This window comes from Morus notabilis, unplaced genomic scaffold (assembly GCF_000414095.1).
Source record: "Morus notabilis unplaced genomic scaffold, ASM41409v2 Scaffold115, whole genome shotgun sequence".
Taxonomy (NCBI): domain Eukaryota; kingdom Viridiplantae; phylum Streptophyta; class Magnoliopsida; order Rosales; family Moraceae; genus Morus; species Morus notabilis.
The window spans coordinates 784,558-799,943 of record NW_010361020.1 but is presented as its reverse complement, the minus strand read 5'-3'; the positions used below and the strand labels follow the sequence as shown (position 1 = coordinate 799,943).

Genomic DNA, 15,386 nt, shown 5'->3' with positions numbered 1-15,386 from the left:
TTTCAAACCCAAATTCAAATCCTCAGGACAGACAATGGGGGTGAGTATTTTAAAATTGTTCTTGGGAAATTTCTTCAAAGTGAGGGAATTGTTCATCAAAGCAGTTGTGTAGATACCCCCCAACAAAATGGGTTGGCTGAACGGAAAAATAAGCACCTACTTGAAGTTGCTAGGTCTTTAATGTTCACCACAAATGTGCCTAAAACTTTATGGGGAGAAGCTATACTCACTGCATCATTTCTCATCAATAGAATGCCCACTTGAGTTCCAGGGTTCAAGACTCACTCCTCTAGAAGCATTTCAAAGTGTCTATCCAACAAATCGTCTGATTTCATATTTACCACTTAGGATATTTGGGTGCACCTCATTTGTCCATATCCATTCCCATAGCAGGGGTAAATTTGATCCAAGGGCCATCAAATGTGTTTTCTTGGGCTACTCACCAACAAAAAAGGGGTATAAGTGCTTTGATCCAAAGACTAGGAAAATGTTTGTTAGTATGGATGTTTCCTTCTTTGAGAATTAGCCCTACTTTACCAAAAACTCACTTCAGGGGGGGAGTGAAAACATAAGAGAGTTTTTGGAATTTTTGGGATACTCTTCCTACCTCTGTGAGCCCTGAGCCCTCTCACCTCAGTGCCCAAAAATCCTCAACCTATTTCCATTCCTCCACCAGATCACTCTATTTCATTTCCTCAGGAACTACCCACTGCTGTGCCACCCAAGTCCACTCCACTCACTAAAAAAACTGGAAAAGAGGTCCAAAGTCCAGAATTATTTGTCTATGAGAGACGGAAAAGAAAGGGAAATGAAGGAATTCACACACCAAAGCAGAACCAGTCATTGGATCCACCAGATCTTGACACTTCAAGTCTGAACCCTCCCGCGGATCATGTCCCCTAAAGTCTAGGTAATTCTACACCAGTTCAGGACTTAGATATTCCCATTGCCCTAAGAAAAGGAAAAAGGGCATGTACTTCTCATCCCATTTCAGACTACATGTGCTATAGTAATTTGTCTCCATCCTATCGAGCCTTTGCCACTGATCTGTCCAATGTAGTGATTCCTAAGTCAGTTCAAGAGGCATTGAGTGTTCTAGAATGGAGAGTAGCTGTTATGGAGGAGATCAAAGCACTAGAGAAAAATGGAACTTGGGAGTGTGTAGCAATACCGAAGGGAAAGAAAACAGTTGGGGTGCAAATGGGTGTTTACGGTGAAGTATAATTCGGATGGTTCTATTGAAAGATTTAAGGCTCGCTTGGTCGCAAAAGGATTCACACAATCCTACGGAATAGACTATCAAGAAACCTTTGCCCCGGTAGCGAAACTCAACACTATTCGAGTTCTTCTCTCTGTTGCTGCAAACTTAGACTGGAAAATTTCCCAACTTGACATCAAAAATGCATTCCTAAATGGGGACTTGGCAGAAGAAGCATTTATGGATGTTCCTCCAGGTTTTGAAGACGTTTATGGTATAGATCATGTGTGCAAACTGAAAAAATCCCTCTATGGATTAAAACAGTCTCCAAGAGCTGGTTTGATCGTTTTTCAAAAACGGTGAAGAGATATGGATACACTCAAGCTCACACTAATCATACTTTGTTCTTCAGGAAATCTCAAGATGGGAAAATTTCAGTTCTAATTGTGTACGTTGATGATATCCTTCTTCCTGGAGATGACACAACCGAAGGAGAAAGAATGAAGCAGGTTCTAACCAAAGAGTTTGAAATCAAAGACCTTGGACCCAAGAGGTATTTTCTCGGTATGGAAGTTGCAAGATCAAAGAAACGAATTTATGTTTCACAAAGAAAATATACTTGATTTGCTCGGAGAGACAAGTTTTCTGGGAAGTAAACCAGCAGATACACCTATCGAAGAGAACCACAAGCTGGGATATAAGAAAGGAGAGGTGCCTGTCAATAAAAGGAGATACCAGAGGTTGGTTGGGCATCTAATCTATCTATCCCATACACGGCCCGATATTGCCTATGTTGTAAGTGTGGTCAGCCAATTTATGCACGAGCCATATGAAGAACATCTTGGAGCAGTTCATCGCATTTTGAGATATCTCAAAGGAACTCCAGGAAATGGGTTGTTTTTCAAAAGGAATGATTCAAGGAAGATCGATGCATTTACTGACGCAGATTGGGCTAGATTAGCTAGTGATAGAAGGTCTACCACTAGGTACTGCACATTTATATGGGGTAATCTAGTGACCTGGAGAAGCAAAAAACAACCAGTGGTTGCAAGGAGTAGTGCTGAAGCTGAACTTCGAGCTCTTGCACAAGGAATATGTGAACTTCTATGGTTAAAAAGAATCATGAATGAGCTATCACTTCAAAGTGAGAATCCCATGTTGTTGTATTGTGACAACAAGTCAGCAATCAGTATCGCTCACAATCCAATCCATCATGACCGTACTAAGCATGTGGAAGTGGATAGACATTTTATCAAAGAGAAGGTCGAAGAAGGGGTTGTGTGTATACCTTACATCACATCCAAAGGACAACTTGTTGTTTTTCTGACAAAAGGTCTACCACGGGTCAAGTTCGAGGAACATTTATCCAAGTTGGACATGATTGATATTCATGCTCCAAGTTGGGGGGGAGTGTTGAAAAACGTGTTTATTTCCTACTGTTTAGGAAATACTATTTTCGAAAATATATGTAATCTCTGTATGGTAGATTAGTTGCTGATTTGTAGCTAGCTGTAAATTAGGAGTTAGTTTCCTATTTTTTCTCTAACTAATTGTAACCTAATTGTATATAAAAGAGGCTTATTACCTCATATAAAAAATATATGAGACTGACGGCTAGGTATTCCAAAACCTACCGGTTTCCACAGAACTTAAGGCGAACAAATAAACCTTGGTGTGATCACTGCAAGAAGGCATGGCATACACGGGAGACGTGTTGAAAATTGCATGGAAAACCTCCAAACTGGAAGAAAAAGGGAGATAACCGCGCATTCCAGGCTTCCAATGAAGGTCAAGGGCAACAGTCTTCCTCAGAAAAGCTCTCAATCACAAAGGAACAATTAGACACTCTGTACAAACTCCTTCAGTCTTCCAATCTATCAGTAAATCCCTCACCCTCGTTTTCTTTATCCCAGAAAGGTAACTACCTCACCCCTGCCCTAATAAGTGTCAGTCCTAATTCCAATCACCCATGGATCATAGATTCAGGGGCAACTGACCATATGACAGGATCTGCAAACCTATTTGTCTCATATACTCCATGTGCAGGGAATCAAAAAGTAAAAATAGCTGATGGATCTCTTTCAGCTATAGCTGGAAAAGGTTCAATTGTTATTTCACCGTCTATTACCCTTCGTGATGTTTTGCATGTCCCTAAATTGTCATGTAACCTTTTATCAATCAGTAAATTGATCCATGATATGAATTGTCAAGCTCACTTTTCCCGTCTCATTGTGAATTCCAGGAATTGAACTCGGGGAAGACGATTAGCAGTGCTGAACATAAAGGATGACTATTTCTTTGAAGATGGATCGGCCTTGACAAGACAAGCCCAAGGCACTTGTTTCAATTCTATTTCTAGTTCTAGTAAAAGTCATGCTATGGCACTTAAGGTTAGGACATCCTAGTTGCTATTCTCTAATGCCCTAAAAAAGTTTTACAATGTTAGGTACCTCCTACACAGACTAATAACGGAACAACAGATTCAGAGAAATATACTTAAAAATGGGTCAAGTTCCTTTTATTAATCACTCTTCTGTCTCTCTAAAGAGAGGAATTACAGCCATAAAAGTAAGAACATAAGAAAAGCCAGAACAATGGAGAATTTAAGGTTCTCCTTCCTCCGAAGGTCTGCTAACAGAATTCCCAATCAACAGACACCCTCTCTCATCCCCCCTCCTTCCCTAGATATGCCCCCAACTAACAAATTCCTAACCAACTTGCCACATCAGCTCTCCTTTTCCATGTTTCCCATATTTCCATTTCCTACCCCCATGTCTTGTACAATTGCCCTATGCCCCTTCCTCCGAGAATAGACCAACGTAACAGGAGGCCTAACAATACCCCCCCTTCGAGGACAACCTTGTCCCCAAGGTTGAAAGTGGGAAATTGCAAGTGTATCGCAGCCAGCGGTTCCCAAGTAGACTCCAACTCGGGTAGGCCCTGCCGGCTGCCACTTAATGAGCACCTGCTGCTCCTCGCGGCCACCCAGGTGCTCCTCGCGGCCACCCACCACGACCACCCGAGACGCCAAAACTTCCTCCGGTTGGACGCACAATTCCAAGTCTTCGGAAAACTGCTCCAATAAAGGCTGCACCTTGGAGGCCGCCCCCTTAAAAGGTTTCAACTAAGAGACATGAAAAACCAAGTGGATGCGAGCGGTATCCGGCAGGCGCAAACGGTAAGCTACGGGACCAATCCTAGCCAAAACTTCAAATGGTCCATAGAAACGCGGAGCGAGCTTCTCATTCTTGTGTCGAGCAAGGGACTTCAGACGGTAGGGCCACAGTTTAAGCAAAACCAGCTCCCCGATGTCGAAATTCAGTTCCCGGCATCGGCTATCTGAAAATTTCTTCATACGCTGCTGGGCTAGCAAGAGATGAGATTTCAACAAGTCCAATATTTCATTGCGAAGAGCCAACTGGTCCTCCACTGCAGCCACCGTGCTGGGAGAGTCCTGAAAGCGAAAAAGGGTGGGTGGATCACGGCCATAGACAATGCGAAAGGGGGTGAATTTGAACGAGGCATTAAAGGTTGTGTTGAACCAGTATTCAGCCCACGGCAAAAACGAAGCCCACAGCAAGGTTTTAAAAAGCACCAGAGGCGCACGCCTTGAGGCGCGCCTCGTGGCGAGGCGCTGGAAAAGCGCCTCAACTCCTACGCCTTACAGGGTAGGTGTTGAGGCGTGCGCCTCAGCCACTTGAGGCGCACACCTTTGAGCAGCGCCTCATGCGGTTAGTGAGGCGTCCGCCTTAGTAATGTAGGGTTTCTGTGGGCTTTTTTAAGCCTAAATGAAGTGGGCCGCCGGCCCCAAAGGCCCAAATACCAGGGTAACAAAAACCGAACCAGCCTCTCTGCCTCCTTCTTCTTCGCACCTCTCCCTCCTCGCAATGCCTCCTTCTTCTTCGCACCTCTCATCGCGGGTTCCTCTGCTCCATCAACCATAACGGCAGAACCAACTCTTCTTCTTCTTTCCTGAAGCCGTGCCTCCTTCTTCTTCAGAAGGTTCCCTCACGGCTTCCTCTGCTCCAACCAGCCGCGGCCGCACCGTAGAGGACTTCACAGCAAGCCGACGGCCAACCTTTCAAGTGAGACATCAAATCCCTTCTCTTGACTTTTTTTTCCCCTTTCATTTTGTAGTAGCATTCTAGTTTAATGTGAGATAGTGAGATAGTGGACGGTGACGAAGGCTACAACAGAGAGGCTTGGAACCATGAACTCGGCAGCAACGATCCCAACAACAATGGGTCCTAAAGCAGTGAACAAGAGAAAGGTTGGGTTTTGGAGTTGCAAACCCACCAATTTCAAGTCTGCCATTTGCAAACTTCCTAATTTGAACTCTAGGCACACCAATTTCTGCATACCCTGCCCCAAACTCGCTGAAATTTTGAGGGTGAATTCCAATTGCACCAAAATTAGCCTCAATCTTGCTGGAATTAGGAAGTCCAGCCCCAACCTTGTGAAGTTGCCCTATCCGCACAGGCAGACCAAGACACAGTCCTAATTTCACCAGAATTCACGCCTAAATTCCCTATTCCAGCCCCAAACACGTTGGTGTTGCGAGGCCCAACCCCAATTGCGTGGAAATTAGCCCCAATTGCGCCAGAATCTCGGCATCCAATCCAAATTCAGCCAGAATTTCGGAACCCAGCCAAAATCTTGCCTGAATTCACGCTCAAAAACGCTAACCTAGTTCCAACCATGCCAGAAGGCGAAGACCCAGTCAAAATTGCTCCAAAATCAGCCTTAACGACTCTTGAATTCCAAGACCCAGACCAAAAATTGCGAGACCCAGCCCCCAAATTGCCGAAATCGGAACTTATTCCACCGCCAAACGTTGCCCAAGGATCTCCGTTCAGGTTTGATTCGCGTCGAGCCCCTCCAAAATCCCTAGGTTCCACCGCCGGCCCTTTTCCATGGTCGATTCCCCCTCCGTTCAACCCAACCCGGCCGCCGACAACCCCCAACACCACCCGGCAATCTTCGCTGGAAACCCTGTGATCGGCCAGAATCCTTCCTTCACGCCCAATTTCCTCAACTCCGGCCAACGACCCACGGCCTGCAACTTGACCCGAACCAAATTCCCCATCCCGATTTCTGGCGACGCTTGGGCCGATTTCCTTTGCCGGCATCTTCACTTTCCCCATCGCCAACAGAAGCTGCATTTGCCCTTCCATCAGACGGCGAATCTCAGTCAGATCCGTCCTATTTTGTGATAATTCCGCCCTAACCTCCCCGAGCCCTTTCTCCATCTCACCAATTCCCTTTTCCATCGAAACCCTAACTTCCTTGATCTCCTTCTCCACCAGTTCGAACCTTTCATCTGTTTTCCTAACCGCCATTGTAGCCCAGAATCAATGCTCTGATACCAAATTGATAAGAACATAATATTGACTACAACCAGAAAGAATCAGAAGAACGAAATATGATCTTTGTTGACTAACGAAAATGAATTACAAAAGCAGTCTTTCGAGATACTGCTAAATCTCCCCTGCTCAGCCTTAGCCAAGACTTCCTGTACAAGACTCCAGTATTTTCCTCCCCTCTCTTAGTTCCCGAACCCCCCTTTTAATATCTCCTGCTTTCTCTAACTAATTCCCTAACCAACTAAAGTCTACAGTAACTAACTAATAACATTCTTTCTAACTAACTACTAACTTCTCTAACAAACTAACAAGTTGCTATCAGAAGGTTCCTGTTGACACAACTAGATACCAGAAGTTGGTCGGTAAGCTGATTTATTTGTCACATGCGCGTCCAGACATAGCCTTCGCAGTAAGTGTAGTGAGCCAATTCATGCATTCTCCATATGAAGAACATCTAGAAGCCGTATACAAAATCCTGAGGTACTTAAAGAGTACTTCAGGAAAAGGATTATTCTTTAAGAAGAATGAACAACGGGGGATTGAAGCCTATACTTATGCTAATTAGGCTGGTTCAATAATTGATAGGCAATCTACCTATGGGTATTGCACATTGGTGTGGAAATAGACCGACACTTTATAAAAGGGAAGCTTGAGACAGGCAGCATATGCTTACCATTTGTCCCGACAACACAACAAATTGCAGATATCCTAACGAAAGGACTCCACAGACCGAAGCACGAATTTCTAATAGGCAAGTTGGGCATGATTGACATCTATGCACCAACTTGAGGGGGAGTGTCGAAAAGATAAGAGATAATTAGTTAGGGTTGATTAAGATAAGTTTTAGATTAGGATATGCTTAAAGTCAAATAAAACAAATCTATTTCAAACAGATTCGTTATCCTAGGATTAGATAAGTTTGAATTTGAATGTTATTAGGATAGATATTATTGAGTGGATAGGCTTTTATCCGTGGCACTCCTAGGGCTATTTGTACCTATTTTTTACCAATTAAATCAATAATAATAGAATAGTTTTTCCCTTCAAAACTTACAATTTGTATAAATAGGCAAGTAAAGAACTTGACAATAAAATAATACTGGATACTAGCAATGGATGGTTAATCTTCATACCTGCTCAACTTGTATTGAGAAAGTTGGGACGCATATGACTCGACATCAAGTGGATCAGCAATCTTATCCTGCTGCACTGTCCAAATACGTACAACTCCATCTGAACATGCCGTCACAATATCTCCGTTTTCCAAGAACTTGGCATCCCAAACACAACCAGGATGTTCGATGCTCTGAACACAAACCCCATCTGGAATATGACATTATTTCTCTTGTAAAGTAACATTTAGAGAAAGCATAACAGAATATGATGTAAGAACCAAAACTATACAGTTTAGCCTTTGTTAACCGAAAGAGGTGCCCACACCCCCAAAACTGATCACAACATTGCCCATCAGCATTTCAGGCATTTTATTATGAAGAAATTTAGTGGGTACAGATGAACAAAAGGAAAAGACCTGTACCCAATAAAAAAAATGAAAGAAAAAAAGGGTAAAACAAGAACTGATTCATTAAAAAAAAAAAAGAAAAAAAGTCATCAAAGTGGAAACAAACAGCAATACTCTCTTACCAATGAGGAAAAAAGCAAGGGCAAAAAAAAACTGGGAGCAAAACCAGGTGATTTTTACAAACTCCACTGAGAAGATTTAGATATATTTACGTGATTAACTTAGTGTTCAAGATCCCAACCTAAGTCGAGAAAAACCTGGTCAAATTATCATGACGGCAAAAAAAAGAATTGCGTGTGAATAATCCAACTCATGTAGCAACCCAAGAAAGAAGCATGGAAACTAGGAGCAATCTACTCGCTGGGTAGAGAGCATTCACCTTTCCATATCTTTGCAAATCGATCTTCACTACCACTGAGTATGAGTCCAGACACATGTGAGTCCACTGAATAGACAATAGAAGTATGACCAACCATCTCCATCAATACTTCACCAGTTAAAGCCCATAATCTAACATAACTGTGTCAAGGTAAACAAAATAGAATTAGAGACACCAAAAATCAATAAAAATAAAGAGAACACATCTCCGAAAAAAGATGCATATGAAAAATGGAACTACGAAAAATATTTCTTTATAAGAAACAAGAATTTTATTAATAATGCAAAATTACAAAGCTACCACTCATCCTGAAGGAACAATAAAAATAACCTTGAAACTAAATAAATAATGAAACAAAGAAGCAAAGAAATACGCATGAGCTAGTATATCAATACCAATGAATTAGAAACTTTACTTAATTTGACAACAAAGAACCAAAGGGTAAACATGATATTTTCACAAGATCCTAGTGTAAACATGGTCGTATGTACAGATCCTAGAGTAAACATGGTGTATTCAAGAAACATGAATATCAATCAAGTAAATAAAAATAGAGAAATATAGCAGCAGCTTCGCCATTTACAACTTCACAAAGAAATCCCTTTATTTTTTTGTTCTTTTGGTTGAGAACACTTGTTTATATGATCTCTGCCCTTAATTCAGTAAACAAGATCCAAAATAGAACTCATTATGATCTAAAGCCAAAATATGCCCTCCATCTGTTCCTCCCAAAAACCAAGGGACATAGACCGCATGGATATCTTTTAGTATATCATAGCTCTCTTCATAATGTTCCTTTATTTAGATGGCATAACGCCAGGGCATACACTTCACAACGAAGTACCTTAGGAGTAAGTTTTCTTCTCAAGTGCAAGAAAAAAAAAGGGGGAGAAAAACGGAGAAAGGTGGGGGTCTATAGAATAGAATCACTAACTCAGTGAAAAGAGAAATAAATGCCAAAAAAAGTCTCACCCATCATGTGATGCAGAAAGAATTCCCATATCAGACATCACCGCCAAGCTTCGGACAGTATCTGCAAATCCTCAATGTCCATGAGTACTTTAATAATCACACATCTCTTTACAAATATGCAAGTCAAACAAATCTCGATTCCTATTTCCAACCCCTTCCAATAATCTGACCAAATGATATCTTTCTATATCAAATTTCAGCATCTTCTGAGTGGTAATCAAGATTTTAGCACAGTTAAAAAATAATTCGGCTTTATACTAGTGTAACTCGTTCATCACTCCCAAGCCATAAAAAAAATAAAAAATAAAAAATAAAAAAAAGAAACCAGGGTTATTACTTAACCTAAAATAAGTTATTTCAAAACAGAAATATGGAGTAAAAGTTCCATAAATTACTGAAAACCAAAAAACGAACCTGTATGCCCAGCAAAAGTTTGGGTGCACGTCTTTCCTTTCCAAAGTTTTATAGTTGTATCAGTTGAACCTAGATTGTGGCAGAAAAACAGAGTTTACATAAGTTCAAGTCAAAACTAGATCAAAGTACTCTCACCTAATCCAGACCACATATACTTGGGAGCGCTGTCAACAAGCTAATGATATACCTGTAGCAAGCTCGCCTGAGGGCAGCTTTACAACTGTTTGGATTGCTGCCTTGTGAGCTTCCCAGGACTCGACAGGTTGGCCTTTTCTCCACAGTCTTAAAGTGCTATAGAAAACACAACAAAAGAAAATTGTGTGAAATTTAAAAATTTGTGCTAAAAAGACTCAAAAAATAGCTGTAACAAAAATCCCAATATGGTAAAATGTTCATGTGGTATCCTCTCAATTTTGCATTATAACTTCGTCTTATATCAATGCAAATTAAAGGACTTGTGCAAAAACTTCACACAATACTAATATAATGTAGCAAGACATGTAATTTAACTATTTGCGAGAGAAACTCTGTGATCAAAAAACTTAAAAGATAAATGAGATAAATATGACGCAAAAATTGATTCTGTAATAAACCATGAAGAAAATCCTCACCAATCAACCGACGATGACACAATGTCGCCGTTATCTACAGCAATTCCGGTGACCTGCAACTTGTGGGCCTTCAGAGTGTGCACCTTCTCTCCAGTTCTCAAGTCCCAGACCAAGACCTGCGTGTCCATGCCTCCCGACACAATCCCACCCTCCGGAAACTCGTCATCAGGGGAAATCCAAGCCAACGGCCCCACAAAGCTCGTGTGGCCGAGCAGAATCTTAGCCGCCGAGTACCTGCGCTCGTCAGATGGGTTCAACGTCCACAGCCTCACCGTTCTGTCCCGAGATGAGGTGGCGATTCCCACATTGCCACAAACACAAATCCCCCGAACCTAAAAAGCCGAAAGTGAATCAAACTTCCGATGCATAAAAAGGAATCCTCCAGTGAGGTTTTCGAAAGGTTTTTGCAGGCGAATGTATAAACAGAAGCATATAAACACATAAATTAATAGAAATTCAGCGAGAATAACTGTGATTATTCAGAAGAATCAAAATCTCACAATGCCACAAAAAAAAAAAAAAACGGATCATCGAGCCTAGAAAGCAGAAACACAAGGTCACCATCAATTCAATTTCTGACGACATAAAACCGACTCCTCCGGTGAAGTTTCTATAAGTTTTCGTTTTCGAATGCATAGATAGATGTATACAGACATTACAGACGCATACAAACATGATTCGATAGCAAATTCATCAAAATTCAAAGAATCGAAAGAGTAAGGGGAATGGAATCGGAGATACTCACGTCGTCTTCGTGGCCGCGGAGTTCGCAGCGCAATTGATATTCGTTGAAATCGATCTCCATGAAAGAAAGAAGGATTTTTCTCTGAAACTAGAAGAAGAGGAGAGAAGCGAGAGAGTGGACTTGAGCACTTTAAGGAGTGAAATGAAATGACCAAAATGAGTATAGTTGTATAAATTAGGGCGGTAGATTACTAGAGATTTATTAGCTAGAAAAGTAGGGACCAAAACATGGCTTGATACCCAAGTTCTCTTTTACAAAATGCTAGGTATTAGTTTTAGGAGATTCTCTGCTACGTCTGATATATCAGTAAGTTATGTTCTTTAATCGTTAAATTTGTATATATTTTAATTTTTACGTAATTTTATATAAATTTAACGGACATAAAACATAACATATCAGTATGTTAGTGTACTAGAGAAGATTTTGTTAGTTTTTACTATTTAATTTTTTTGGTACGATTTTTTTTAGGGATGTAGAAAACATCCGTCAACCCGCCCGTCACAATTATGCCACATTACCAACCCGGCAATTTGCGGTTTCAACATGCCCACTTGTCATGCTATCTATTCTAATGAAGATGCATTCACAAAATCATTTCCATATGTTTGCTAAATCTATGTTCGTCTACTCAACCTGATTAATTATATTTGTTAGTTTTTATTGAGTAAATAATTATTAATATGCTCAGACATAGTCACAAACTATAAATAATATGTTGGATTTAGGAGTGTTAAATATTAGGTTAAGATCTAAATATGTATTTTGTTGATAGCTTTTTACTCTTTTTTAACAAGTATGATGGAAAAAGAATGATGTTTGATAATCATATTTGAGATATTGAAATAGTGGTTAATTAAGTATAGTAAAAAAAAGTTAAACTCTTTATTCTTATTAAATATTAGTTACCTACTTAAAAAGACACAAGAAAGATTGGATTAACATATTATTAAAGTACTATATATGTATAGACAATGACCATTTATGAGATTCAATGTCTACAATAACACCATGTACATATCTGATGTATTGCTCGATGAATTTGTGTTTCTTTTTTTTAACAAGTATTTATGGAATATGAATGAAAGGATTAAAATAACTCATTCATATTAGTCACTTTAAAAAGATGAGAAAGAACAATTAACTTTAAGAAAGTTTCTCCGGTAATTCACTCTACCAGTAGTCTCAATTTTCGATTGTTATATCTAATTAAAATCATATCAGATTAAAAATAATATACAGAATAGATAAATTCTAATACAGATCTTATGACTGAAAAATAAATAACTATTAGTAGTCCATTTTTATTAGGACTACCAGAAAAAGTCTCTTTTTAACTTTTATTAAAAACACCCAAAGTGCTTTTAATTTCAATTTTCCACACATTTTTTCTATTTTCTTAAAAAATCCATTGGGCCTGTTTAGGCCCAACTCGCCTGCACCCGCCAGCCCTTTCATGGGTGGTTTGCGGTTTCCGACATCCCAACCTGTATTTCTTAAAAACCAACCCGACCCGACTGAAATCGCCAAGCCGCCCACTTGTGTGCACTCTGACGATCTTGTGTAGTTTGGTGTTTACTATATTGTTTTTAATGTAGGATTAATTATAAAAATTTCTCTTGAATTATATTGTAACACTTTGGCCTTTGCTTTTTAAAACGCTAATTTAATAATAAAATGTTAATAAAAAAACCCATTTCATTAGGTTTTCAAAAAAAATTGACATTTAATTTTACTATTTGAAGGTATTTTAATAATTTTATGGTTTATAATTTTATTTGAATTTAAACTAATTTAAATATTAAAAAAATCATAAATCTTTTAATTATACTAAAAAAAGATTCATAAAATTTTTTAACTTAAAATTCAATCAATAATTGATGTATTATAATTAAAAGTTTAAATTTAAATTAGTATAGATTAAAACTAAATTTTAAACCATAAAGTTACTAAATACCCCAAAATAATAAATTAAATGTCAATTTCCATTAAAAAACTAACCGACGAGGCTTTTTTGTTAACATTTTATTATTCGAGGAGAATAAATATTACATTTTAAATATTAAAAGGCAAAGTGTTATAAGGGAAATAATTTAAGAAGAGTTTTTGTAATTAATCTTTTAATGTAATATTAATGGTCCCCTTTACGGCATTTTAAAATTGTGACCCACTGATGGAGTAACAGTTTTTGCCATTAAATTAATTTTTAAGGGTCAGATATACAATAAGAGTAGTTTTGTATGGGACATTATAAATATTTAATACAGATTTGCATAAATTTAACTGTTAAAAATGTAATTTAACAGTTAAAAATATTTACTCTATTAGTGGGTTATGAATGAGGGATGCACTGTAAAGTTTTCCCATATTGAAAAGGTATTTTGTTGTGAAGACAATATTAAAAATGAAATCTTTAGTTTAAAAGAAATTATCATCTTAGCTCGTGGTGCTTCTTTACGCCTAGGACATCAAAATATTGAAGCATGAATAGGAATGAGAGAAAAGTACATTTGACTGGTGATTATGATCTATGAGGTCTCGATTCTTGACTGGAGGGAATGCCAAATGCATCTCTCGTTCCATCCCTTGGATAGATAGATAGGGAGCCAGAGCTTTCGGTTGTAATGCGCTGTCAAAGGACTGAACAATGAAAACATATGTGCAGTGAAAAGATAGTTGAACTTACCATTTGAGTGTATGTATCTGAAATTTTATTTTTATTTTTTATTAATATTATTTTAATTTATATAATTATTTAATAAATAAAGATATTATTTAAAAATAAAGAATAAAAATTTAGATCCATACACTTTAAAAAATATTTATTTTCTTTCTCTTATAATAAATGGTGAGTGTCTAGTTGAATTAATCAGATTATAATCTATCAGTTTATTAGGAGCCCGTTTAGTTCGCTGATTCGAGTTTTTAATTCGAGTTGAGAAGTGATTTTATGTGAGAGCTTTTTACTGTAGCAAAAAAGTTATATGTGATTGTTTGTGAGAGCTTTTTACTGTAGCAAAACTCGAATTCTAAACTCGAATCAGCGAAATGAACGGGGCCTAGATGTCTTAGCTATATACATCACTGCACTCCATTTGACACGTATAAAAACGAGTTAATGAAAACTATACCGTTTATTTTTTGTAGTCCTTACTGTTCATTTTGGTGCTTTTTTAAAACTCTTTCATTTCTTTGTTTTTCATACGTGTCAAAACCTAAATTCTAATTGTATTCTAATCTTAAATCTTAAATATATAAAAAGTTGATGTGTGGCTATTGTTCATCCCGTGATGGCCAAAACAATGAAGAGACGTTTGTTTTATGGATTAAAATCATGAGATTAGAATCATTTTTTATTTATGTGTATTTTTTGTGAAAGAAAACACTGTAGCGAACCATGAACCATGCTTCGAATCAGGGTACGAATCCTCTTACCAAACACCCCTGAGTTTTATGTAACGTTAGGAAGGGAGATTCGTGTCATGATTCGAATTATGGTTCGTAGTTCGTTATAATATTTTTTTCTCACAAAAAAATACGTAAAACGAGAATAGTTCTGAATTCATGAACCAAACGTCATAAATGTTTTAATTTTTTTTTTTCATTTTTAAGTTTTAAACTCCTTTATTTGTTTTATTTTGTTATTTCATTATTTATGTTCATTGTACTGTGGTTCAAAACAGTGAGTTTTTAGTGTTTTTTTTTTTTCCTTTCCTTTTTAAGTTTCAGCTCCTTTATTTTTTTTTAATTTTGTCATCTTATAATTTAGGATGTTTCATGTATTTTTATAATTAAACATAACCTTTTGACTTAAATTATTATTAACCCATACTCCTTTAAAAGAAATATTGAGTGTTTTTATAATTAAACATAACCTTTTTGACTTCAACTATTATTAACGTCCACCCCTTTGAAAGAAATATTGAGTATGGGATATTCAAACTATACATCTGATTAAGTGTGTCGTTTTCGTAAAGATAGGCATACTATCACTTAGCCCCCATTTGTTTCATATGTTTAAATTATTGTTCAAACAATTTGTTATAATATTTTCTCTCACAAAACTTTTTGTTCAAACTTTTTTGTTCAAATCTATGAACCAAACGAGCTCTTAAAGTATTATCTTTTTAAAGCTCTATCACTTGATGTATACTCTTTTCGTTAGAATAGGCATACTATCACTTT

At 38.0% G+C, this 15,386-nt stretch overlaps 1 protein-coding gene across 1 annotated transcript in view; it reads right to left on the bottom strand.

Annotated features, from left to right (window-relative positions):
* LOC21409588 (phospholipase A-2-activating protein) overlaps positions 1-11,399 on the bottom strand; it is a 20,671-nt gene extending 9,272 nt beyond the window's left edge. The window contains exons 1-7 of the mRNA XM_024165491.1: positions 11,205-11,399; positions 10,460-10,791; positions 10,036-10,139; positions 9,849-9,917; positions 9,435-9,495; positions 8,463-8,602; positions 7,695-7,884 (exon numbers count right to left, since the gene is read on the bottom strand). Of these exons, the coding sequence (XP_024021259.1) occupies positions 7,695-7,884; positions 8,463-8,602; positions 9,435-9,495; positions 9,849-9,917; positions 10,036-10,139; positions 10,460-10,791; positions 11,205-11,264 (956 nt within the window). The 5' untranslated portion in view covers positions 11,265-11,399. The remainder of the gene's footprint in view (positions 1-7,694; positions 7,885-8,462; positions 8,603-9,434; positions 9,496-9,848; positions 9,918-10,035; positions 10,140-10,459; positions 10,792-11,204) is intronic.
* Positions 11,400-15,386: the final 3,987 nt, after the last annotated feature.